This window comes from Staurois parvus, unplaced genomic scaffold, assembly GCF_062004578.1.
Source record: "Staurois parvus isolate SC_StPar_1 unplaced genomic scaffold, SC_StPar_1.0 ptg001354l, whole genome shotgun sequence".
NCBI lineage: Eukaryota > Metazoa > Chordata > Amphibia > Anura > Ranidae > Staurois > Staurois parvus.
The window spans coordinates 154,465-181,093 of record NW_028319150.1 but is presented as its reverse complement, the minus strand read 5'-3'; the positions used below and the strand labels follow the sequence as shown (position 1 = coordinate 181,093).

General features: G+C 50.4%; 1 protein-coding gene across 1 annotated transcript; it reads right to left on the bottom strand.

Annotated features, from left to right (window-relative positions):
* Nucleotides 1–1,922: 1,922 nt before the first annotated feature.
* On the bottom strand, nt 1,923–21,666 carry LOC149436442 (cyclic AMP-responsive element-binding protein 3-like protein 4). Its single transcript, XM_089661630.1, has 10 exons — nt 21,447–21,666; nt 15,979–16,185; nt 10,426–10,693; nt 9,135–9,265; nt 8,970–9,056; nt 5,927–6,033; nt 5,781–5,849; nt 4,792–4,876; nt 4,609–4,705; nt 1,923–2,798 (listed from the first exon to the last, which is right to left on the bottom strand). The coding sequence occupies exons 2-10, from the start codon at nt 16,147–16,149 to the stop codon at nt 2,479–2,481; spliced, it is 1,335 nt and encodes a 444-aa protein (XP_089517756.1). The 5' UTR covers nt 16,150–16,185; nt 21,447–21,666; the 3' UTR covers nt 1,923–2,478.
* Between the last annotated feature and the right edge of the window lie 4,963 nt (nt 21,667–26,629).

Sequence of the window (26,629 nt, the reverse complement as noted above, 5' to 3'; positions counted from 1 at the left end):
TACTGTAATGGTAGACAAACTACAGTTTCTTCACTGTAAAAGCGGACTGTAGTAGATTAATTAGCTTGTACATTTTTTATAAGAATCCGACTGTGGACTATTTATTTACTCTAGGAGTCATTTTGCTGTGGATTCTTTACTGTAAGTGTAGTCACATGGTATATTCTTTACTATAATGATGGTTAGGTTATATTCTATTTACTGTCAGCATTGTTAGGGAACAGATTATCTACTGTAGCTACAATCGGTCTGCTGTCTTTACAGTAAAGGTAGATAGCGTTTAAATCCTTTATGGTAGTGGTATTAAACATAGTTAGGGTTCTTCACTGTAAGAGTGAACAGACTATGGCTTATTATAGTAGTGATAACACTGCCAGTTATGTAGAATCTATAATCTTTAACAGTAAGCTGTATTTAAAAGCCAGGCTGTGTGGAAGAGTAGTCAGGCTGTGGGTTCTTTACCGTAAAGGTAGACTGTATGTTAAAGTATTCGGGCTGTGGGTTCTTTACTGTAAAGGTAGGATGTATGTAAAAGTAGTCAGGCTATGGATTCTTTGCTGTAAGTGCAGACTGTATGTAAAAGTAGTCAAGCTATGGATTCTTTACTGTAAGTGTAGACTGTATGTAAAAGTAGCCAGGCTATGGATTCTTTACTGTAAGTGTAGACTGTAGAAGTAGTCAGGCTATGGATTCTTTACTGTAAGTGTATGTAAAAGTAGTCAGGCTGTGGGTTCTTTATCGTAAAGGTAGACTGTATGTTAAAGTAGTCGGGCTGTGGGTTCTTTGCTGTAAAGGTAGGATGTATGTAAAATTAGTCAGGCTATGGATTCTTTACTGTAAGTGCAGACTGTATGTAAAAGTAGTCAGACTGTGGGTTCTTTACTGTATGGGTAGGATGTATATAAAAGTAGTCAGGCTGTGGATTCTTTACTGTAAGTGCAGACTTTATGTAAAAGTAGTCAGGCTATGGATTCTTTACTGTAAGTGTAGACTGTCTGTAGAAGTAGTCAGGCTATGGATTCTTTACTGTAAGTGTAGACTGTATGTAAAAGTAGTCAGGCTATGGATTCTTTACTGTAAGTGCAGACTGTATGTAAAAGTGGTCAGGCTATGGATTCTTTACTGTAAGTGCAGACTGTATGTAAAAGTGGTCAGGCTATGGATTCTTTACTGTAAGTGTATGTAAAAGTAGTCAGGCTGTGGGTTCTTTACTGTAAAGGTAGACTGTATGTTAAAGTAGTCAGGCTGTGGATTCTTTACTGTAAGTGTAGACTGTCTGTAAAAGTAGTCAGACCGTGGGTTCTTTACTGTAAAGGCAGGATGTATGTAAAATTAGTCAGGCTATGGATTCTTTACTGTAAGTGTAGACTGTATGTAAAAGTAGCCAGGCTATGGATTTTTTACTGTAAGTGTAGACTGTCTGTAGAAGTAGTCAGGCTATGGATTCTTTACTGTAAGTGTAGACTGTATGTAAAAGTAGTCAGGCTATGGATTCTTTACTGTAAGTGCAGACTGTATGTAAAAGTGGTCAGGCTATGGATTCTTTACTGTAAGTGTATGTAAAAGTAGTCAGGCTGTGGGTTCTTTACTGTAAAGGTAGACTGTATGTTAAAGTAGTCAGGCTGTGGATTCTTTACTGTAAGTGTAGACTGTCTGTAAAAGTAGTCAGACCGTGGGTTCTTTACTGTAAAGGCAGGATGTATGTAAAATTAGTCAGGTTATGGATTCTTTACTGTAAGTGTAGACTGTATGTAAAAGTAGCCAGGCTATGGATTCTTTGCTACCAGTGTAAACTGAATGCAACATTCTTTACTGTAAAAGTAGGCGTGATCTATTTAAATAAAATAATATATATATTATGAACACGTTAAACCAAGGTTAAAAACAAAAATCATTAAAAAAAAAACCATTAGACACCAGAAAACATAAAAACGACCTTTTATTAAAGCACGTTCCATATTACATCCTCGGAGATATCGGCTGACCCTCCCCAAAAATATGATTAGTCATATAAATAATATAAAATAATTCTCTGAATATCAGGAAGATCCAGTCAAGCAGGGGTGAGGAAGTGCGAGAAGCGGGAGGTGGCGGCTCCGTCGGTGTAAACAGGCGTGACGGTCCTTTACGCTCGGACTCGGAGCAAAACGTAACCAGAAAACGAGGAAACGGATCCACAGAAAAGGGCGGAGCGGAAGACATTCACAGTGAATTATCGCAAACTAAAAAGTAACAAAATGTGTGTTTTTTGGGGGTCTCGGTCCTTCAGAAATGGTGCATTTTTTGGGGTGCACATATCACAGTGCGTTGGTTTTTTTTTTGTTTTTTTGGAGGGTGTATACCACAGGCACCCGTGACCTGACAGCTTTGCGTCCGCCTCCTCCTCCCCTCCTTTGTACCAGTGCGTCGTCTGATTCCAATGTCTCCAATCACAGCTTGCATTGAGTGTCGCTAGGTAAGTTTCAGCCTCCAGCGCGATCATATCTCATCGGATCGGGCCGTTTTTGAAGGGTCCTTCCCGGCAGGGCCCCCTCCTGGGTGGAACTGCAGTATGACTTTCTGTCCTGGGGGAGGAGATTCCAAGGGGACAAGTTCCTCGGGGGCTGGCCTCTCCAGGCTTCTCCCAGCTCCTCTCTTTTCTGAGTCCACCTCTTCCTGCTCAGGGAGATGCGGAGCGCCGTTGAGAGTTTCCCGAACCGTCTCTTCCAGTTGGAGTTCAGGTGTCGGGCTGTCCGGTACCACGGGGGGCTCCGTGACCTCTGAGAAGCCTCCTTCATTTAGAATGTTCCTGGATATTACTGGTAATATTGTAAAAAAAAAAAAAAAGTTACTATTACTATGATCATAAATTCCATTTTTTGTCTTCTGAGGTGCAAGACTCCCCATTTCTGAAGCTGTAAATATTCTTATAATTTTTTAAATATTTTTTAAATTTTTTATTCTTGATTTTTTTTAAATATTTACATTTTTTTAATTATTATTATTTTTTTTTTTTTTAAGTGTTGTCCTGAAACACTCCTACAATAAAAGATAGGAAAGGATAAGCAGTTTCCCCTCCAGCCTGATGTCAGATTCAGCTGGTGTGCAGGGAATGTTGAGCACAGTACTCACAATGACAGACTCCCCTTTTCCCATTTCTGAAGCTGTAAATATTCTTATAATTTTTTTAATATTTTTTAAATTTTTTATTCTTAAATTTTTTTAAATATTTAATTTTTTTAATAATTATTATTATTTTTTTTTTTTTTAAAGTGTGCTCCTGAAACACTCCTACAATAAAAGATAGGAAATTATAAGAATCTCCACTCCAGCCTGATGTCGGGTTCAGCTGGTGTGCAGGGAATGTTGAGCACAGTACTCACAATGACAGACTCCCCTTTTCCCATTTCTGAAGCTGTAAATATTCTTATAATTTTTTTAATATTTTTTAAATTTTTTATTCTTAATTTTTTTTAAATATTTACATTTTTTTAATTATTATTATTATTTATTTTTTTTTTTTAAGTGTTGTCCTGAAACACTCCTACAATAAAAGATAGGAAAGGATAAGCAGTTTCCCCTCCAGCCTGATGTCAGATTCAGCTGGTGTGCAGGGAATGTTGAGCACAGTACTCACAATGACAGACTCCCCATTTCTGAAGCTGTAATTATTCTTAAAAATTTTCAAATATTTTTTCCATATTTTTTTTTATTATTATTATAATAATTTTTTTATTTTTTATTTTTTTTAACTAAGTGTGCTCCTGAAACACTCCTACAATAAAAAACAGGAAATGATAAGAATCTCCTCTCCAGCCTGATGTCGGGTTCAGCTGGTGTGCAGGGAATGTTGAGCACAGTACTCACAATGACAGACTCTCCATTTCCCATTTCTGAAGCTGTAATTATTCTTAAATCTCTTCAAATATTTTTTACATATTTTTTTTATTATTATTATTATTTTTTTGTATTTTTTATTTTTTTTAACTAAGTATTTTTTACATTTTTTTTTTTTTTAACTAAGCGCGCTCCTGAAACACCTCTACAATAAAAGATAGGAAAGGATAAGAAGTTTCCACTCCAGCCTGATGTCAGATTCAGCTGGTGTGCAGGGAATGTTGAGCGCAGTACTCACCATGACAGATTCCCCATTTCCCATTTCTAAAGCTGTAATTATTCTAAAAATTTTCAAATATTTTTTACATATTTTTTTATTAATATTCTTATTTTTATTTTTTTTTTAAGTGTGCTCCTGAAACACTCCTACAATAAAAGATAGGAAATGATAAGAAGTTTCCCCTCCAGCCTGATGTCGGATTCAGCTGGTGTGCAGGGAATGTTGAGCGCAGTACTCACAATGACAGACTCTCCATTTCCCATTTCTGAAGCTGTAATTATTCTTAAAATTTTTCAAATATTTTTTACATATTTTTTTTTATTATTATTATAATAATTTTTTAATTTTTTTTATTTTTTTTTTAAGTGTGCTCCTGAAACACTCCTCCATTAAAAGATAGGAAAGGATAAGAAGTTTCCCCTCCAGCCTGATGTCGGATTCAGCTGGTTTGCAGGGAATGTTGAGCGCAGTACTCACCATGACAGCGGTGAGATTTTTGGCTGTGTACTTACCCCCGGTGGGTGTGTAGGTGGCCTTGTCGCCGGTGGCCCCGGAGCGCAGAGGGTAGTAGTTGGGGTAGATCAGCAGAGCCAGGGAGAAGATGAGGATCTGGAAGAGAGTGTCAGCTCTGTGAGCAGCGCATGCGGTTGAGGCGAGTTGGGGGGGAGGGGCTAAGGGGGTCAGAGGGCACGTACCAGGACACAGGTGCCGGTCTGCGCGGCCTTGTTGGACGTCTGCTTGATGAGGGTCTGTAGTTTGCGCAGCTGGGTGAGCAGGGATCTGCGGTGGAGAGTTATGGGTCACTTTCATCACCATCATACTGATCCTTAGCTTCCTCATAGGGACCATTGTATCTCCTCCACAATGGCCACCATCAAACTGATCCTTAGTTTCCTCATAGGGACCATTGTATCTCCTCCACAAATGGCCACCATCATCCTTAGCTTCCTCATAGGGACCATTGTATCTCCTCCACAAATGGCCACCATCATCCTTAGCTTCCTCATAGGGACCATTTTATCTCCTCCACAAATGGCCACCACCATACTGATCCTTAGCTTCCTCATAGGGACCATTGTATCTCCTCCACAAATGGCCACCATCATACTGATCCTTAGATTCCTCATAGGAACCATTATATCTCCTCCACAAATGGCCACCATCATACTGATCCTTAGATTCCTCATAGGAACCATTATATCTCCTCCACAAATGGCCACCACCATACTGATCCTTAGCTTCCTCATAGGGACCATTGCATCTCCTGCACAAATGGCCACCATCATACTGATCTTTAGATTCCTCATAGGGACCATCATATCTCCTCCACAAATGACCACCATCATACTAATCCTTAGCATCCTCATAGGGACCATTGTATCTCCTCCACAAATGACCACCATCATACTAATCCTTAGCATCCTCATAGGGACCCTTGTATCTCCTCCACAAATGGCCACCACCATACTGATCCTTAGCTTCCTCATAGGGACCATCGTATCTCCTCCACAAATGACCACCATCATACTAATCCTTAGCATCCTCATAGGGACCATTGTATCTCCTCCAGAGATGGCCACCATCATACTAATCCTTAGCATCCTCATAGGGACCATTGTATCTCCTCCACAGATGGCCACCACCATACCCATCCCCTGGTCACACTGGCCCTGGCTCTACTCACATATTGTGCTTCTCCAGTTCGAAGACCTTCTTGTGGAGTTCTTGATTCTGCGCGGAACATGCGGCCACCCTGCAAAGGACACGACGTTAATTATCCCTCCCCTGTGGCCACGCCTCCCTCTCCAACCAACCCATCGATACACTCACCGACTCTCCAGGCCATCAATGTATTCCTTCTTGCGCCTCCGACTATCCTGCGCCGACTGCTTGTTCCTGATCTTCCTTCGCACCTTCTTCAGTATCCGCTCCTCGGCCTGCGGGGTGGAGGAAACAATTTACTTCAGAAGTTCTCCTTCGTGACTACGATGGACGAGTCCGATGCTTCGTTTGAGCAGAATAGGACTTCGTTGATTTGGGTAACAAAATAAATTGCAACACGTTTCCGGGGTCAGCCCCCTTCATTGGGGCTACAAATCATGAAGGAAAGAAGGTATAACATGTATCAGTATTGGCCCCAGATGTTTCTACCGAAAGGACATCCTGGTAGTAGTTGGTCACGGCCAACTGGACTTGTTCTGTAACGTTGAAGATGTTTTGTGTCTTCTCCGAGCAAGATAATCTCATCCTTGGTGCTGGACAGGCGTGGAATCCTTGAGTCCCATGGCTGAAGGTGTGAACTAGTGTCAACTAGCCTGGGTGGAGATGTTAAAATGGCATTTTATGTGAAAGACAGATGGTGTCAAAGGTCCCCACCCCCGTTCATGGATGGTTGCTCCAATTTGACGTAGATGGCGTCTTTTATGCCTTTTGCCAACCCGTTGTTAACTGTCCCGAAATGTGCTCCTCACTGTCCTCCAAAGATGATCCCTTTTCCTTAAAGTGTAGGAAGAGTCTTGACCTGTGAAATTTGCCCTTCTATGTTGGGACATTTGTTGGTTGAGAGGGCACCAAGGATGGGATTATGTATCTGGATCCACAACTTTCCCCCGTCCTGTTCTTGGACATTCAACATCTGCCGTGACACATTCCATGGTGATTGGATGAAGGTGTCTGCAACCTGTGTGGATATAAATACTGAGGTATGTTTGCTATCTCTACTCTGCCTAGATGACCCCAGTTAGCACCTTCAGCCTTGAGACTTGAGGGAGCGACACCTATGAAGACATCCTGACACCAAGGATGGGATTATGTAGCTTGGAGAATCTACCAAACATCTACATTACAGAAAAAGTCCAGTTGAATCTGACCAGCTACTACCAGGAATGCCTTTTTTTTGGTTCCACAACTTTCCCCCGTTCTGTTCTTGGACATTCAACATCTGCCGTGACACATTCCATGGTGATTGGATGAAGGTATCTGCTACCTATGTGGATATAAATACTGGGGTATGTTTACTATCTCTACTCTGGCTAGATGACAGCAGTTAGCACCTTCAGCCTTGTGATTTGAGGGAGCGACACCTATGAAGACATCCTGACACCAAGGATGGGATTATGTATCTGGTTCCACAACTTTCCCTGTCCTGTTCTTGGACATTCAACATTGCCGTGACACATTCCATGGTGATTGGATGAAGGTATCTGTGCTACCTGTGTGGATATAAATACTGAGGTATGTTTGCTATCTCTAAGCCGCCTAGATGACCCCAGTTAACACCTTCAGCCTTGAGACTTGAGGGATCCACACCTATGAAGACATCCTGACACCAAGGATGGGATTATACAGCTTGGAGAATCTACCAAACATCTACATTTCAGAAAAAGTCCAGTTGAATCTGACCGGCTACTACCAGGAATGCCTTTCCAGTTACAACCAGATTGGGATTATGTATCTGTTTCCACAACTTTCCCCGTCCTGTTCTTGGACATTCAACATCTGCCATGACACATTCCATGGTGATTGGATGAAGGTGTCTGCTACCTATGTGGATATAAATACTGAGGTATGTTTGCTATCTCTACTCTGGCTGGATGACCGCAATTAACGCCTTCAGCCTTGAGACTTGAGGGAGCGACACCTATGAAGACATCCTGACACCAAGGATGGGATTATGTAGTTTGGAGAATCTACCAAACATCTACAATACAGAAAAAGTCCAGTTGAATCTGACCGGCTACTACCAGGAATGAGAAGGAGAAGAAGTAAGAGAAGGAAGAGAAGGAGGAGAGGGAGAAGGAGAAGAAGAAAGAGAAGGAGAAGGAGAAAGAGGAGAAGAAGGAAGAGAAGGAGGAGAAGGAAGAGAAGGAGGAGAAGGAAGAGAAGGAAGAGAAGGAAGAGAAGCAGAAGAAAGAAGAGAAGCAACAGAAAGAAGAGGAGGAGAAGAAAGAGGAGATGGAGAAGGAAGAGAAGGAGAAGAAGGAGAAAGAGAAGAAGGAAGAGAAGCAGAAAAAGGAAGAGAAGAAGAAGGAAGAGAAGGAGAAGAAAGAGGAGATGGAGAAGGAAGAGAAGGAGAAGGAAGAGAAGAAGAAGGAAGAGAAGGAGAAGAAGGAAGAGAAGGAGAAGAAGGAAGAGAAGAAGAAGGAAGAGAAGGAGAAGAAAGAGGAGATGGAGAAGGAAGAGAAGGAGAAGAAGGAAGAGAATGAGAATGAGAAGAAGGAAGAGAAGAAGGAGAAGGAAGAGGAGAAGGAGGAGGAGAGGGAGAAGGCGAAGAAAGAGAAGGAAGAGAAGGAGCATAAGAAAAAGAATGAGAAGGAAGAGAAGGAGAAGCAGGAGAAAGAAGAGAAGGAGGAGAAATAGAATGATGAGAGGGAGAAGAAAAGAAGGAGGGGAACAAGAAGAAGAAGGAGAAGAAAGAGGAGAAGGAGGAGGATTCATTGATATTGGACACATGGAGTATGGGTGACAAGGCCTTCACCTTCCGGTGAGGATGCTGGTTGGGTCGGCTCCTCAGTGTTGATTCTTGTCACCTGATCTCTGTTTTCTAGCTGTAATCCCTGATGAAGGCGGCTTCTCCTGACCCGAAACGCGTTGGAATTGAATTCATTTATAAATCATGGAAGTGGATTTTTCATACTTGGAGTCTAACATTTCTTTTGGCATTTCTCAGCTTCGCTCCGTCATGGATTAGATCCGGGACTCCTCTGTCCTCCATTTTGGTGCCACCACCCAACTCTCCCAGATCCCATCTCTGGGCACCTACACCAGGAACTCCGCCCACCCCGCCCCATGAGCCGACTCTTTGCCTTCCCCTACCGTAGCCGGTCTAAATTTGGAAGGCGGCACAACAAGACAAGTGGGGGGGGCGACTTACCTTGGTCAGAGGTAGGTTACTCGGCAGGGCCACCCCTTCCTGTGACAGCAGCCTCTTCTCCTCATCGGTCAGGTGGAGCTCCGGGTACTGCGGGGGAGAAGAGACCGAGAGAATGAGACCCCGGCCACCGCGGGGACCCCGGACAGGCAGAGCGCCGACACTCACCAGGGAGTCCATGGAGAGCAGGTCTGGGGAGGACCCCCGCAGCGGCAGGGGCTTGCAGAGTCCGGCATGCAGGGGCGGCAGCTCATTCACGATGCAGCTCTCCGGAATCAGCACGGGAGACGGCCAATCCTCTGCCGGTACAAACACGCAACATACTGCTCAACCGTCTGACAAAGAGCAGCAACCAATCAGACAGATACTTCCTCATTTCTTGGCTGGAGGACGTCCAGCATCATCTAGCACTTTCCTCCCTAGCTTTACTGACCCCGCCCCTTTTTATTCATTGGAGCCTGCCTCATTTCCTGGCTGGAGGACGTCCGGCATCATCTAGCGATTTCCTCCCCAGCCTGACTGACCCCGCCCCTTTTTATTCATTGGAGCCCGCCTCATTTCCTGGCTGGAGGACGTCCAGCATCATCTAGGCTTTCCTCCCCAGCCTGACTGTCCCTGACCCCGCCCCTTTCATTAATTGGATTTCAGTTCTTTCAATCATGGAGGCTCAGCATCAGGTGGGCGGTACCTATGCAAATACAACGTAAGTACACCAGCTTCACCAGACTGACACCCACCCATCAAGGCATTTTGATGTTTGCATAGCTCCTCCCCCCGCTTGCATCAGCACTGAGGGCTCCTGAGAGGAGTACTGAGGCAGGGGGCTGTGCTGTTTTCATGCCCCTCCCAGCAGCCATGATCTGCCTGGATTGCATAGTGATGCACAGAGACCCAGTGATGACATCACTGGATATAAAATATTCAATGAAAATGGAAAGGTTTTATTTAAAAATGTTATTATCATGTTGATGGGGGGGGTGACCTTTTTTTTTAGGTTTTGGATGACATGGCTAGAACCCCTGTATGTTTTTTTTCTATCTGTGTCCCCTTAGTCAGATTTCCCTCCACTTCCTGTCCCAGTGACACAACAGGAAGTTGAAGGAAGTTTTTCCACACATGGGGGGGGGTTATTATCCTATTTTAGCTGTCCCCACTGGAAGATTTCCCCTCTACTCCTGTCCTGGTGACAACAAGGGCCAGGCTGAGGGATAGGCAGAAGAGGTTGTTGCAGGAAAGGGGGGGGGGTAAAAATAAAAGGCAGGACCTGCTGCTGAGGTAGTTCACATCTCATTGGAAAGGGGGCGCTCTTTTGGCTTTTTCATTTTGGGTGGTGGGAGCCTCAACTAGAGAAAGTGACCCTCCCCATTGGGGACACAGCAATAAAATCCTGAGTTAGGGGGGGGGGGGTTCTAACTCCAAGTTGGTGGATTTCCATTTGCACCCCCCCCCCCCACATTACCTAGTTGGATGGATATGACGCTGCTCATCTCGCCGTGCGCTTTGTGCTCCTCCATGGCCCCAATATCGTACACCAGCTTGTACACCGGGGCGGCCGCGGCCAGGGGGGCGCCGTTCTCCTGGCTCATGGGGGTCTCCGGCCGGGGGTCATCGGAGAATCCGCTGTCGCTCTCCGGCGATTCGCTGTTGGCCGCCTCGGCGCTGTAGACATCATTGGGATTGATCATCATCTGCAGATAGTCGTCAGCGTCTTCCCGCTCGTTCAGGCCCTGCAACGGCAAAAAAGAGAGCGCAGCAGTTACTCCGGCCCCAAAAAGAGAGCGCGGCGGTTATTCCGGCCCCAAAAAGAGAGCACGGCGGTTATTCCGGCCCCAAAAAGAGAGCACGGCGGTTAGTTGTCAGCGTCTTTCCGCTCATTCAGGCCCTGCAACAGCAAAAAAGAGAGCGCGGCGGTTACTCCGGCCCCAAAAAAAAAGAGAGCACGGCGGTTATTCCGGCGCCAAAAGGGAGCGCGCTGGTTATTCCGGCCCCAAAAAGAGAGCACAGCAGTTATTCTGGCAGCAAAAGGGAGCGCGGGGGTTATTCCTGCCCCAAAAAGAGAGCGCGGCGGTTATTCCGGCACCAAAAAGAGAGCGCGGCAGTTGTTCTGGCGCCAAAAGGGAGCGCGGCGGTTTTTCCAGCTCCAAAAAGAGAGCGCAGCGGTTATTCCGGCCCTAAAAAGAGAGCGCAGCAGTTATTCTGGCGGCAAAAAGAGAGTGCGGCGGTTATTCCGGCACCGAAAGAGAGCGCGACAGTTATTCTGGCAGCAAAAGGGAGCGCGGCGGTTATTCTTGCCCCAAAAAGAGAGCGCGGCGGTTATTCTGGCGGCAAAAAGAGAGCGCGGCGGTTATTCCGGCACCAAAAAGAGAGCGCAATGGTTATTCCGGCACCAAAAAGAGAGCACGGTGGTTATTCCGGCACCAAATACAGAGCGCGGTGGTTATTCCTGCGGCAAAAAGAGAGCGCGGTGGTTATTCCGGCACCAAATACAGAGCGTGGCGGTTATTCCCGCGGCAAAAAGAGAGCGCGGTGGTTATTCCGGCCCCAAAAAGAGCGCGGAGGTTATTCCAACCTCAAAAAGAGAACGCGGCGGTTATTCTGGCCCCAAAAAGAGAGCGTCGCGGTTATTCCGGCCCCAAAAAGAGAGCGTGGCAGTTATTCCGGCCCCAAAAAGAGCGCAGCGGTTATTCCAGCCTCAAAAAGAGAGCGTGGCAGTTATTCCGGCCCCAAAAAGAGCGCAGCGGTTATTCCAGCCTCAAAAAGAGAACGCGGCGGTTATTCCGGCCCCAAAAAGAGCGCTGCGGTTATTCCGGCACCAAAAAGAGAGCGTGGTGGTTATTCCGGCACCAAATACAGAGCGCGTTGGTTATTCCGGCGCCAAAAAGAGAGCGTGGTGGTTTTTCCAGGACCCAAAAAGAGAGAGCGGTGGTTATTCTGGCGCCAAATGGGAGCGCCAGGTGGCTTTACTAGAGAAACGAGCTTGTCAATGGACACGTCTGAGCTCAGGGTTTGAGGCCGTGTTCTCATAGACGTGCGTTGGGACTGCTGACGAAAGCGCACGCAGACGCGCGGCGGCGCCATTCACTGTTACCAACACCCCCATGGATCCGCAAATGCGCATTTTTTTTGCGCTTGCATTTGCGGTGCATTTTGGGGCGTAATCAGGGACTTCTTTTCCACGTTTTTTGTGCGTGGGAAAGCCCATTGAAATGAATTGGCTGCCCTACGCGCGTGCGCTGGGACGCCAATGTAGGCGGGAACCAAGCCTAAGAGACAACATACAGTATATAGGTGCTGCTGGGGAGGACATCCCTCTGCGCCATGTCCAGACGAACGTCGCCCAGCGGCCGTCTCCTGTCATCACGCGGTCGATCGTATTGACAGATCCTGGTGGCGGTCGTGCGGATCTGATCCGACCTTTGTGGCTCAGGTACCCGGATCCGTGTCCTGTGTTTGCGGAGGCGGCCGGGCGCGACTGATAGCGCTTTGTGTACGCCGAACGCTAATGAGCTTTGTAAGGACCGATAACAATCAGCGGCGGCGATTCTTTCCACTTTGTAAACACATCGGCGATAAGCCGTGGCGGCGGGCGGACGTGAATGGCGTCCAGGATGTGGTCTTGGCAAGGGAACGCGATCCGGAGCCAGACGTCAGAAAAGGCAAACCTGCCTTTAAAATTCACAACGTATGTGGTGCGTGGCCTACAGAACATTCGTACAGATGAGAACGTGGCCTACAGAACATTCGTTCAGATGAGAACGTGGCCTACAGAACATTCCTTCAGATGAGAACGTGGCCTACAGAACATTCCTTCAGATGAGAACGTGACCTAAAAAACATTCGTCAGATGAGAACGTGGCCTAAAGAACATTCGTTCAGATGAGAACGTGGCCTACAGAACATTCGTACAGATGAGACCGTGGCCTACAGAACATTCGTACAGATGAGAACGTGGCCTACAGAACATTCCTTCAGATGAGAACGTGACCTAAAGAACATTCGTCAGATGAGAACGTGGCCTAAAGAACATTCGTTCAGATGAGAACGTGGCCTACAGAACATTCGTTCAGATGAGAACGTGGCCTAAAGAACATTCATTCAGATGAGAACGTGGCCTACAGAACATTCGTACAGATGAGAACGCGGCCCAAAGAACATTCCTTCAGATGAGAACGTGGCCTAAAGAACATTCGTTTAGAAGTGAACGTGGCCTAAAGAAAATTTGTTCAGATGAGAACGTGGCCTAAAGAACATTCGTTCAGATGAGAACGTGGCCTACAGAACATTCGTTCAGATGAGAATGTGGCCTAAAGAACATTCGTTCAGATGAGAACGTGGCCTAAAGATCATTCCTTCAGATGAGAATGTGGCCTACAGAACATTCCTTCAGATGAGAACGTGGCCTACAGAACATTCGTACAGATGAGAATGTGGCCTACAGAACATTCCTTCAGATGAGAACGTGGCCTAAAGAACATTCGTCAGATGAGAACGTGGCCTAAAGAACATTCGTTCAGATGAGAACGTGGCCTACAGAACATTCGTTCAGATGAGAACGTGGCCTACAGAACATTCGTACAGATGAGAATGTGGCCTACAGAACATTCCTTCAGATGAGAACGTGGCCTAAAGAACATTCGTCAGATGAGAACGTGGCCTAAAGAACATTCGTTCAGATGAGAACGTGGCCTAAAGAACATTCGTTCAGATGAGAACGTGGCCTACAGAACATTCGTTCAGATGAGAACGTGGCCTACAGAACATTCCTTCAGATGAGAACGTGGCCTACAGAGCATTCGTACAGATGAGAACGTGGCCTACAGAACATTCCTTCAGATGAGAACGTGGCCTACAGAACATTCCTTCAGATGAGAACGTGGCCTAAAGAACATTCGTTCAGATGAGAACGTGGCCTACAGAACATTCTTTTAGATGAGAACGTGGCCTACAGAACATTCGTACAGATGAGAACGCGGCCTAAAGAACATTCCTTCAGATGAGAACGTGGCCTAAAGAACATTCGTTTAGAAGTGAACGTGGCCTAAAGAACATTTGTTCAGATGAGAACATGGCCTAAAGAACATTCATTCAGATGAGAACGTGGCCTACAGAACATTCGTTCAGATGAGAACGTGGCCTAAAGAACATTCGTTCAGATGAGAACGTGGCCTAAAGATCATACCTTCAGATGGGAATGTGGCCTACAGAACATTCGTACAGATGAGAACGCGGCCTAAAGAACATTCCTTCAGATGAGAACGTGGCCTAAAGAACATTCCTTCAGATGAGAACGTGGCCTACGGAACATTCGTTTTTTACCCGATTGGTCACATTTCTCTGCTAATTCCCTCTAGTGTTCTGTAGAATTGTTACATTGTCTCTTTTTATAAAGACCTAAGTATTTCCTGTGCTCCTCGGCTCCATCTAGTGGCCATAATGCAATATTTTTCTACATCCCATAACAAAAGAATGTTTGTTCAGAAGTGAATGTGGCCTAAAGGACATTCGTTTTTTACCCGATTGGTCACATTCATCTGCTAATTCCCTCTAACATTCTCTAGAACTGTTACATTGTACCCTTTGTTATAAAGACCTATGTAATTCCTGTGCTCCTCGGCTCCATCTAGTGGCCACAATGCGGTATTGTACTACATCCCATAACAAAAGAACATTCGTTCAGAAGAGAACGTGGCCTAAAAAACATTCGTTTTTCCTCATTTGGTCGCATTTATCTGCTAATTCCCTCTAGCGTTCTCTAAAATTGTTACTTTGTATCTCTTCTTACAAAGAGCTATGTATTTCCTGTGCTCCTCGGCTCCATCTAGTGACCATAAGGCGGTATTTTACTACTTCCTGTAATAAAAGAACATTCGTTCAGAAGAGAAGATGGCCTAAAGGCCGTTCGTTAGTTTGTTTTTACCCGATTGGTCGCATTTATCTGCTAATTCCCTCTAACGTTCTCTAGAACTGTTACATTGTATCCCTTGTTATAAAGACCTATGTATTTCCTGTGCTCCTCCACTCCATCTAGTGGTCATGATGCAGTATTTTACTACTTCCTGTAATAAAAGAACATTCGTTCAGAAATGAACGTGGCCTAAAGAACATTCGTTTTTTACCCGATTGGTCACATTTCTCTGCTAATTCCCTCTAGTGTTCTGTAGAATTGTTACATTGTCTCTTTTTATAAAGACTTATGTATTTCCTGTGCTCCTCGGCTCCATCTAGTGGCCACAATGCGGTATTTTACTACAGCCCATAACAAAAGAACGTTCATTCAGAAGTGAACGTGGCCTAAAAAACATTCTTTTTTTTTTCATATGGTCGCATTTATCTGCTAATTCCCTCTAGCGTTCTCTAGAACCGTTACATTGTATCCCTTGTTATAAAGACCTATGTATTTCCTGTGCTCCTCCCCTCCATCTAGTGGCCATAACGTGGTATTTTACTACTTCCCATAACAAAAAAACATTCGTTCAAAAGTGAAGGTGTCCTAAAAAAACATTCGTTTTTTTCCTCATTTGGTTACATTTATCTGCTAATTGCCTCTAGCGCCTAAAAGTGTTACTTTGTATCTCTTTTTACAAAGAACTATATATTTCCGATGCTCCTCCCCTCCATCTAGTGGCCACAAGTTGGTATTTTACTTCCTGTATTAAAAGAACATTCGTTCAGAAGAGAACGCGGCCTATAGGACATTCGTTTTGCCCGGTTGGTCGCATTTATCTGCTAATCCCCTCTAGCGTTCTCTGGAATTGTTACATTGTATCCCTTGTTATACAGACCTATGTGTTTCCTGTGCTCCTCCCCTCCATCTAGCGGCCATAATGCGATATTTTACTACTTCATTGGGGGTGTTGGACATTATCAGAGACTGCCGAGAGTCTGTGGATTTCAGTGGGAGGGACCCCGTCTGATGGACAAGAATTAGGAGGAAGCATCGCATGCATGTGTAATGAGCCAATATGGCCGCCCACATCCCACAATGCCCTGCGTGAGGCGCTCTGCCACTTACCGTCCTCCCGCTGAGCTGCCATTCGTCGTACGCTTTCTCGGCTGGAAATCCGTGACTTTCGGACAGGGGGAAGGCGATGGGCTCTGCCCCCGGAAACCCCTGCGAGTGGAATAGATCGTCCTGCCCCTCGAACAGGGGCCCCAGGAGCAGTTCAGGTCTGGAGGAGTCCATGTTCCCTCGGGGGGGGGGGGGACTGAGAGATCAACTCTGCAAAGAACATCGATGAGGAGTTAATGATTGCCTGTACCCTGTAACACGACCGCAGTCTCTAGCAGTCCCCTGTAACACGACCGCAGTCTCTAGCAGTCCCCTGTAACACGACCGCAGTCTCTAGCAGTCCCCTGTAACACGACCACAGTCTCTAGCAGTCCCCTGTAACACGACCGCAGTCTCTAGCAGTCCCCTGTAGCACGACCGCAGTCTCTAGCAGTCCCCTGTAACACGACCGCAGTCCCTAGCAGTCCCCTGTAACACGACCGCAGTCTCTAGCAGTCCCCTGTAACATGACCGCAGTCTCTAGCAGTCCCCTGTAACACGACCGCAGTCTCTAGCAGTCCCCTGTAACACGACCGCAGTCTCTAGCAGTCCCCTGTAACACGACCACAGTCTCTAGCAGTCCCCTGTAACACGACCGCAGTCTCTAGCAGTCCCCTGTAGCACGACCGCAGTCTCTAGCAGTCTCCTGTAACACGACCGCAGTCTCTAGCAGTCCCCTGTAACACGACCGCAGTCTCTAGCAGTCCCCTGTAACATGACCGCAGTCTCTAGCAGTCCCCTGTAACATGACCGCAGTCTCTAGCAGTCCCCTGTAACATGACCGCAGTCTCTAGCAGTCCCCTGTAACATGACCGCAGTCTCTAGCAGTCCCCTGTAACATGACCGCAGTCTCTAGCAGTCCCCTGTAACATGACCGCAGTCTCTAACAGTCCCCTGTAACATGTCCACAGTCTCTAGCAGTCCCCTGTAACATGACCGCAGTCTCTAGCAGTCCCCTGTAACATGACCGCAGTCTATAGCAGTCCCCTGTAACATGACCGCAGTCTATAGCAGTCCCCTGTAACATGACCACAGTCTTTAGCAGTCCACTGTAACATGACCAAAGTCCCCTGTAACATGACCACAGTCTCTAGCAGTCCCCTGTAACACGACCGCAGTCTCTAGCAGTCCCCTGTAACACGACCGCAGTCTGTAGCAGTCCCCTGTAACACGACCGCAGTCTCTAGCAGTCCCCTGTAACACGACCGCAGTCTCTAGCAGTCCCCTGTAACACGACCGCAGTCTGTAGCAGTCCCCTGTAACACGACCGCAGTCTATAGCAGTCCCCTGTAACATGACCGCAGTCTATAGCAGTCCCCTGTAACATGACCGCAGTCTATAGCAGTCCCCTGTAACATGACCACAGTCTCTAGCAGTCCCCTGTAACATGACCACAGTCTGTAGCAGTCCCCTGTAACACGACCGCAGTCTATAGCAGTCCCCTGTAACATGACCGCAGTCTCTAGCAGTCCCCTGTAACACGACCGCAGTCTATAGCAGTCCCCTGTAGCATGACCACAGTCTCTAGCAGTCCCCTGTAACATGACCGCAGTCTATCGCAGTCCCCTGTAACATGACCGCAGTCTCTAGCAGTCCCGTTACATGACCGCAGTCTATAGCAGTCCTTGTAACATGACCGCAGTCATTAGCAGTCCCCTGTTACATGACCACAGTTTATCGCAGTCCCCTGTAACATGACCGCAGTCTCTAGCAGTCCCCTGTAACACGACCGCAGTCTCTAGCAGTCCCCTGTAACACGACCGCAGTCTCTAGCAGTCCCCTGTAACACGACCGCAGTCTCTAGCAGTCCCCTGTAACACGACCGCAGTCTCTAGCAGTCCCCTGTAACACGACCGCAGTCTCTAGCAGTCCCCTGTAACACGACCGCAGTCTCTAGCAGTCCCCTGTAACACGACCGCAGTCTCTAGCAGTCCCCTGTAACACGACCGCAGTCTCTAGCAGTCCCCTGTAACACGACCGCAGTCTCTAGCAGTCCCCTGTAACACGACCACAGTCTCTAGCAGTCCCCTGTAACACGACCGCAGTCTCTAGCAGTCCCCTGTAACATGACCGCAGTCTCTAGCAGTCCCCTTTAACATGACCACAGTCTTTAGCAGTCCCCTGTAACATGACCAAAGTCCCCTGTAACATGACCACAGTCTCTAGCAGTCCCATGTAACATGACCGCAGTCTCCAGCAGTCCCCTGTAACACGACCGCAGTCTCTAGCAGTCCCCTGTAACACGACCGCAGTCTCTAGCAGTCCCCTGTAACACGACCGCAGTCTCTAGCAGTCCCCTGTAACATGACCGCAGTCTCTAGCAGTCCCCTTTAACATGACCACAGTCTTTAGCAGTCCCCTGTAACATGACCGCAGTCTATAGCAGTCCCCTGTAACACGACCGCAGTCTGTAGCAGTCCCCTGTAACACGACCGCAGTCTCTAGCAGTCCCCTGTAACATGACCGCAGTCTCTAGCAGTCCCCTGTAACATGACCGCAGTCTCTAGCAGTCCCCTTTAACATGACCACAGTCTTTAGCAGTCCCCTGTAACATGACCAAAGTCCCCTGTAACATGACCACAGTCTCTAGCAGTCCCATGTAACATGACCGCAGTCTCCAGCAGTCCCCTGTAACACGACCGCAGTCTCTAGCAGTCCCCTGTAACACGACCGCAGTCTCTAGCAGTCCCCTGTAACACGACCGCAGTCTCTAGCAGTCCCCTGTAACATGACCGCAGTCTCTAGCAGTCCCCTTTAACATGACCACAGTCTTTAGCAGTCCCCTGTAACATGACCGCAGTCTATAGCAGTCCCCTGTAACACGACCGCAGTCTGTAGCAGTCCCCTGTAACATGACCACAGTCTGTAGCAGTCCCCTGTAACACGACCGCAGTCTATAGCAGTCCCCTGTAGCATGACCACAGTCTCTAGCAGTCCCCTGTAACATGACCGCAGTCTATCGCAGTCCCCTGTAACATGACCGCAGTCTCTAGCAGTCCCGTTACATGACTGCAGTCTATAGCAGTCCCTGTAACATGACCGCAGTCATTAGCAGTCCCCTGTAACATGACCACAGTCTATCGCAGTCCCCTGTAACATGACCGCAGTCTCTAGCAGTCCCCTGTAACATGACCGCAGTCTCTAGCAGTCCCCTGTAACACGACCGCAGTCTCTAGCAGTCCCCTGTAACACGACCGCAGTCTCTAGCAGTCCCCTGTAACACGACCGCAGTCTCTAGCAGTCCCCTGTAACACGACCGCAGTCTCTAGCAGTCCCCTGTAACACGACCGCAGTCTCTAGCAGTCCCCTGTAACACGACCGCAGTCTCTAGCAGTCCCCTGTAACACGACCGCAGTCTCTAGCAGTCCCCTGTAACACGACCACAGTCTCTAGCAGTCCCCTGTAACACGACCGCAGTCTCTAGCAGTCCCCTGTAACATGACCGCAGTCTCTAGCAGTCCCCTGTAACATGACCACAGTCTCTAGCAGTCCCCTGTAACATGACCGCAGTCTCTAGCAGTCCCCTTTAACATGACCACAGTCTTTAGCAGTCCCCTGTAACATGACCAAAGTCCCCTGTAACATGACCACAGTCTCTAGCAGTCCCCTGTAACATGACCGCAGTCTCCAGCAGTCCCCTGTAACATGACCGCAGTCTCTAGCAGTCCCCTGTAACATGACCGCAGTCTCTAGCAGTCCCCTGTAACATGACCACAGTCTTTAGCAGTCCCCTGTAACATGACCACAGTCTTTAGCAGTCCCCTGTAACATGACCAAAGTCCCCTGTAACATGACCACAGTCTCTAGCAGTCCCCTGTAACATGACCGCAGTCTCCAGCAGTCCCCTGTAACATGACCACAGTCTCTAGCAGTCCCCTGTAACATGACCGCAGTCTATAGCAGTCCCCTGTAACATGACCGCAGTCTCTAGCAGTCCCCTGTAACATGACCGCAGTCTATAGCAGTCCCCTGTAACATGACCGCAGTCTATAGCAGTCCCCTGTAGCATGACCACAGTCTCTAGCAGTCCCCTGTAACATGACCGCAGTCTATCGCAGTCCCCTGTAACATGACCGCAGTCTATAGCAGTCCCTGTAACATGACCGCAGTCTATCGCAGTCCCCTGTAACATGACCACAGTCTATAGCAGTCCCCTGTAGCATGACCACAGTCTCTAGCAGTCCCCTGTAACATGACCGCAGTCTATCGCAGTCCCCTGTAACATGACCGCAGTCATTAGCAGTCCCCTGTAACATGACCACAGTCTATCGCAGTCCCCTGTAACATGACCGCAGTCTCTAGCAGTCCCCTGTAACATGACCGCAGTCTCTAGCAGTCCCCTGTATCATTACCGCAGTCTATAGCAGTCCCTGTAACATGACCACAGTCTATAGCAGTCCCCTGTAGCATGACCAGTCTCTAGCAGTCCCCTGTAGCATGACCACAGTCTCTAGCAGTCCCCTGTAACATGACCGCAGTCTATCGCAGTCCCCTGTAACATGACCGCAGTCATTAGCAGTCCCCTGTAACATTATCACAGTCTCTAGCAGTCCCCTGTAACATTATCACAGTCTCTAGCAGTCCCCTGTAACATGACCGCAGTCTCTAGCAGTCCCCTGTAACATGACCGCAGTCTCCAGCAGTTTTTTGTAACATGACCGCAGTCTCTAGCAGTCCCCTGTAACATGACCGCAGTCATTAGCAGTCCCCTGTAACATGACCACAGTCTATAGCAGTCCCCTGTAACATGACCGCAGTCTCCAGCAGTTTTTTGTAACATGATTGCAGTCTCTAGCAGTCCCCTGTAACATGACCGCAGTCTCTAGCAGTCCCCTGTAACACAACCACAGTCTATAGCAGTCCCCTGTAACATGACCGCAGTCTCCAGCAGTTTTTTGTAACATGACCGCAGTCTCTAGCAGTCCCCTGTAACATGACCGCAGTCTCTAGCAGTCCCCTATAACACGACCACAGTCTCTAGCAGTCCCCTGTAACATGACCACAGTCTCAAGCAGTCCCCTGTAACATGACCGCAGTCTATCGCAGTCCCCTGTAACATGACCGCAGTCTATAGCAGTCCCCTGTAACATGACCGCAGTCTATAGCAGTCCCCTGTAACATGACTACAGTCTCTGGCAGTCCCCTGTAACATGACCGCAGTCTCCAGCAGTCCCCTGTAACATGACCGCAGTCTCCAGCAGTCCCCTGTAACATGACCGCAGTCTCCAGCAGTCCCCTGTAACATGACCGCAGTCTCTAGCAGTCCCCTGTAACATGACCGCAGTCTCTAGCAGTCCCATGTAACATAACCTCCCTCCGGGTTGGACTGACCAATGTCTGATCCCACCATTCTTCCCCCCTGGTCTGTCTCGGTTTTTCAATCCCATCTCTATTTCTAGGCAGCAGAGCTGACAGTCTCTTGTGACACCAACCTTATCCGCTTGTGTGGATCCTGAGAAGCATTCCTGTCCTGGGCAGCTCAGGGATCCTCGGCAGTGAGACGGCGGATTCCTCCCAGCGATGGATTAGAGCGCAGACTTCCAGGATCTGGACATCCTGGATGAGGCAGCCAGGGACCTCCCTCCTCGCTCCGTCTTCTCCTGTTTGGCAGGTTTGGTGGGTGTTCCCCTTCCCTGATCACACCTGTCACAGGTAACTCTGAGCTGGGACTGGAGACCTGAGATTACAAAGGTGTGTCACTGCGGGAGGGGGCAGGTGACACCGCGGGAGGGGGGAAGTGACACCACTGGAGGGGGGCAGGTGACACCGCGGGAGGGGGAAAGTGACACCACGGGAGGGGGCAGGTGATACCGCGGGAGGGGGGAAGTGACACCACTGGAGGGGGGCAGGTGACACCGCGGGAGGTGGGAAGTGACACCACTGGAGGGGGGCAGGTGACACCGCGGGAGGGGGGAAGTGACACCACTGGAGGGGGGCAGGTGACACCGCGGGAGGGGGAAAGTGACACCACGGGAGGGGGCAGGTGACACCGCGGGAGGGGGGAAGTGACACCACTGGAGGGGGGCAGGTGACACCGCGGGAGGTGGGAAGTGACACCACTGGAGGGGGGCAGGTGACACCGCGGGAGGGGGGAAGTGACACCACTGGAGGGGGGCAGGTGACACCGCGGGAGGGGGGAAGTGACACCACGGGAGGGGGCAGGTGACACCGCGGGAGGGGGGAAGTGACACCACTGGAGGGGGCAGGTGACACCGCGGGAGGGGGGAAGTGTCACCACGGGAGGGGGCAGGTGACACCGCGGGAGGGGGGAAGTGACACCACTGGAGGGGGGCAGGTGACACCGCGGGAGGGGGGCAGGTGACACCACGGGAGGGGGGAAGTGACACCGCGGGAGGGGGGCAGGTGACACCGCGGGAGGGGGCAGGTGACACCGCGGGAGGGGGGAAGTGACACCACTGGAGGGGGGCAGGTGACACCACGGGAGGGGGGAAGTGACACCGTGGGAGGGGGGAAGTGACACTACTGGAGGGGGGCAGGTGACACCGCGGGAGGGGGCAGGTGACACCGCGGGAGGGGGCAGGTGACACCACGGGAGGGGGGAAGTGACACCACTGGAGGGGGGCAGGTGACACCGCGGGAGGGGGGAAGGTGACACCACGGGAGGGGGGAAGGTGACACCGCGGGAGGGGGGCAGGTGACACCGCGGGAGGGGGGCAGGTGACACCGCGGGAGGGGGGCAGGTGACACCGCGGGAGGGGGGCAGGTGACACCGTGGGAGGGGGGAAGTGACACTACTGGAGGGGGGCAGGTGACACCGCGGGAGGGGGGCAGGTGACACCGCGGGAAGGGGGAAGTGACACCGCGGGAGGGGGGCAGGTGACACCGTGGGAGGGGGGAAGTGACACTGCGGGAGGGGGGCAGGTGACACCATGGAAGGGGGGATGTAACACCACTGGAGGGGGGCAGGTGGCACCGCTTGAGGGGGGCAGGTGACACCGCTTGAGGGGGGAGGTGACACCACGGGAGGGGGACAGGTGACACTGCGGGAGGGGGCAGGTGACACCGCGGGAGGGGGCGGGTGACACCGCGGGAGGGGGGCAGGTGAAACCGCGGGAGGGGGCAGGTGTCACCGCGGGAGGGGGGCAGGTGTCACCGCGGTAGGGGGCAGGTGACACCGCAGGAGGGCGAAGTGACACCACTGGAGGGGGGCAGGTGACACCGCGGGAGGGGCGAAGTGACACCACTGGAGGGGGGCAGGTGACACTGCGGGAGGGGGCAGGTGTCACCGTGGGAGGGGGGAAGTGACACCGCAGGAGGGGGACAAGTGACACCGTGGGAGGGAGAAAGGTGACACCGCACTGGGGAAAGATTTAAAGTGCAAGTGGAAATATCTGCATAACTGGGATATTCAACTACAGAATCCCCATCTTCTGACAGCCCATGTCCTGATAACAGTCATACTGATATGAGGAGAGAGCAGAGTGTCAGAAAGATGAGCTCATCACTGCGCTGCTTCTCCTTTGACTGTCCAGTCACAGGTTGGGGGATAGTCCGGGATGACCTGGGCTCAGAGGAACTGAGTTGAATAATGCTGGCCATCAGAGTACATCCAGTGTCATCTAGCCCTTTCCTCCCTCAGCCTGACCAACCCTGGCTCCGCCCCTTTCATTCATTAGAGCCCACTTTATTTCCTGGCTGGAGGACATCCAGCATCATCTAGCTCTTTCATCCCCCAGCCTGACTGCCCCTGGCACCACCCCTTCCATTCATTGGATTCCGGTTCTGTCAACTGTAGAGGCTGAGCATCACATGTGGGCGTTACCTATGCAAATATTGCCTTCCTAGGAACGCCCACTCCTCCAAACTTTTGAGGTCTTTTGATATTCGCATAACTCCTCCCACTACTTGCTCTGTAGAAGAGTACTGATGGCAGGGTGCTGCGATGTGTTCAGGTAGCTATGTACAGTCCCCCGCTGGCCCCTCCCACCAGCCATGATCTGCCTGCATTGCATAGAGAAGCACAGAGGCCCAGTGATGATATCCGGGGTGTGAAATGAGTCCTGTATGTCATGGAAAGGTTTTATTTACCAATTGGCTGGTTTTGGGAGGAACCTAAATGCTTTGGGCTCCGCCTTACATGCAAAGTGAGTGTAAGCGACATGAGTCGAGAAGGAAGTCTGAAAACGATTTGTCCTCCTATCAGTCCGGCCATCTGCTCTTCCTGATCTGGGGGCCCGGGGGGGGGGAGGGGGCCCGCAGAGATTTCCTCTTCTGATATCGTTTTATGGAGAGATTCTTCCTGCTCGGAATAGAAACGGATAATTGAAGTGAAATTCCAGGTGGGGGGAGGGGGGGTCCCCGGGGGTGGGGGGGATCCCCTCCCCGGGGGGGATCCCCTCCCCGGGTCCTCCTCCTGGTCTGTGGTCTGGAGAAAGGGGACATTTATTAAAAAATTTATTAAAAAAAGTGTCGTTCGTCCATCTCAGCTGCATGTAAATTCGGGGCAAAATCGATCGTCCTCAGACTATATTCTCTGCAGATCGAATGTTGAAAAAAAAGAAAAGCGTGAATGGGGAGAAATCCACCTTGCGACCACTAGATGGAGCTGATGAGCATGCTTGTTTCCTATGATACACAGCTCCATCTAGTGGCCACTGCTGCCCTCTCACTGGTCTTGTCTCCCCCCCCCTCCTGTAGTTTTCTATGGTGGGTGGAGCCTGCTGGGCCCCTCCCACAGCTCAGCTCTCTCTCCTTGTGCAGAGGGACTGGTCTTGTCTCCGCCCCCTCCTGTAGTTTTCTGTGGTGGGTGGAGCCTGCTGGGCCCCTCCCACAGCTGAGCTCTCTCTCCTTGTGCAGAGGGACTGGTCTTGTCTCCGCCCCCTCCTGTAGTTTTCTGTGGCGGGTGGCTCCTCCCACAGCTCAGCTCTCTCCTTGTGCAGAGGGGACTGGTCTTGTCTCCGCCCCCCTCCTGTTGTTTTCTGTGGAGGGTGGAGCCTGCTGGTCCCCTCCCACAGCTGAGCTCTCTCTCCTTGTGCAGGGACACTGGTCTGGTCTCCGCCCCCTCCTGTAGTTTTAGGTAGTGGGTGGAGCCCAATAGGTCCCTCCCACAGCTCTGCTCTCTGCACAGGCCCAGCGATGATGTCACTGATACTTTTACAAGGTAATATCTGGGTTTGGTGTGTTTTATGAGGAAGAGATTTCAGTGACGCCATATTGTACCCGGAGTTTAGTTCTAAAAGAAAAATCCGGCAGATTGGGAGCGCCGGGGTGCAGGGGGGAGAAGCAGAAGATCTGATTGTGCGGTGTTTTCGTCTATTTCAGGAGGTGCATCTGGGATGGAAGACCTCATAGAACCCCCAGAGGAGGCCGCCAGCCCGGGGGCATGGAGACTCTAAGGTTCTGCCCCCCCATGGGACGTACAGAGACACCTGAGCCTCAGGTACGGGGGGGGGGGGAGGGGCGGACAATGTGCAGCTCAGCAGGTTCTTTTGTACTTTATATTTCATATTCTGCGCAACTTCTATTGTCCTGTGTGTGGCTCCTGCTCTCCGTACCGTTCCCTTGGCGGATGGCGGGAGAGAGACGCGCGGAGATGGCGGGGGAGAGACACGCAGAAACGGCGGGGGGGAGACGCGCGGAGACGGCGGGGGGGGAGACTCGCAGAGATGGCGGGGGAGAGACGCACGAAGACGGCGGGGGAGAGACACGCAGAGATGGCGGGGGAGAGACACGCAGAGATGGCGGGGGAGAGACGCACGAAGACGGCGGGGGAGAGACTCGCAGAGACGGCGGGATGGAGACGCGCGGAGACGGCGGGGGAGAGACACGCAGAGATGGCGGGGGAGAGACGCACGAAGACGGCGGGGGAGAGACTCGCAGAGACGGCGGGATGGAGACGCGCGGAGACGGCGGGGGAGAGACGCGCGGAGACGGCGGGGGAGAGACGCGCGGAGACGGCGGGGGAGAGACACACAGAGATGGCGGGGAAGAGGCGCGCGGAAGAGACACGCAGAGACGGCGGGGGAGAGACGCAGAGACGGCGGGGGAGAGACGCTCGGAGACGGCGGGGAGGAGACGCGCGGGGACGGCGGGGGAGAGGCGCGCAGAGACGGCGGGGGAGAGATGCGCGGAGACGGCGGGGGAGAGACGCGCGGAGACGGCGGGGGAGAGACGCGCGGAGACGGCGGGGGAGAGACGCGCAGAGACGGCGAGGAAGAGAAACGCAGAGACGGCGGGGGAGAGACGCGCGGAGATGGCGGGGGAGAGACACAGAGACGGGGAGAGACGCGCAGAGATGGTGGGGGAGAGGCGCGCGGAGACGGCGGGGGAGAGGCGCACGGAGACGGCGAGGAAGAGAAACGCGGAGACGGCGGGGCAGAGACGCGGGTGAGAAACGTGCGGGGAAAAGACGCGCAGAGACGGCGGGGGAGAGATGCAGGGGGAGGAGACGTGCAGAGACGGCGGGGGAGAGACGCGCGGAGACGGCGGGGGAGAGGACATTTCATTCATCCACATGCTCACACCACAAAGGTAATTCTGCCCTTCCAAAAATGACCACTAGATGGAGACAGAGTCCAAAGGTAGTCACTGGTCACCAGACAAAGAAATTCTCCTCCAACATGGATTCCGGTGCAGGAGGAGGATAAGACTGAGC

Excerpts from the sequence above, each read along its gene's own strand:
- LOC149436442 (XM_089661630.1), bottom strand. The coding sequence starts at position 16,149 with ATGGACTCCTCCAGACCTGAACTGCTCCTGGGGCCCCTGTTCGAGGGG. Across the intron at positions 9,266-10,425 it reads CGTCATATCCATCCAACTAG|AGGATTGGCCGTCTCCCGTG; the intron begins GTAATGTGGGGG and ends TTGTACCGGCAG. Across the intron at positions 4,877-5,780 it reads GAACTGGAGAAGCACAATAT|ATCCCTGCTCACCCAGCTGC; the intron begins GTGAGTAGAGCC and ends TCTCCACCGCAG.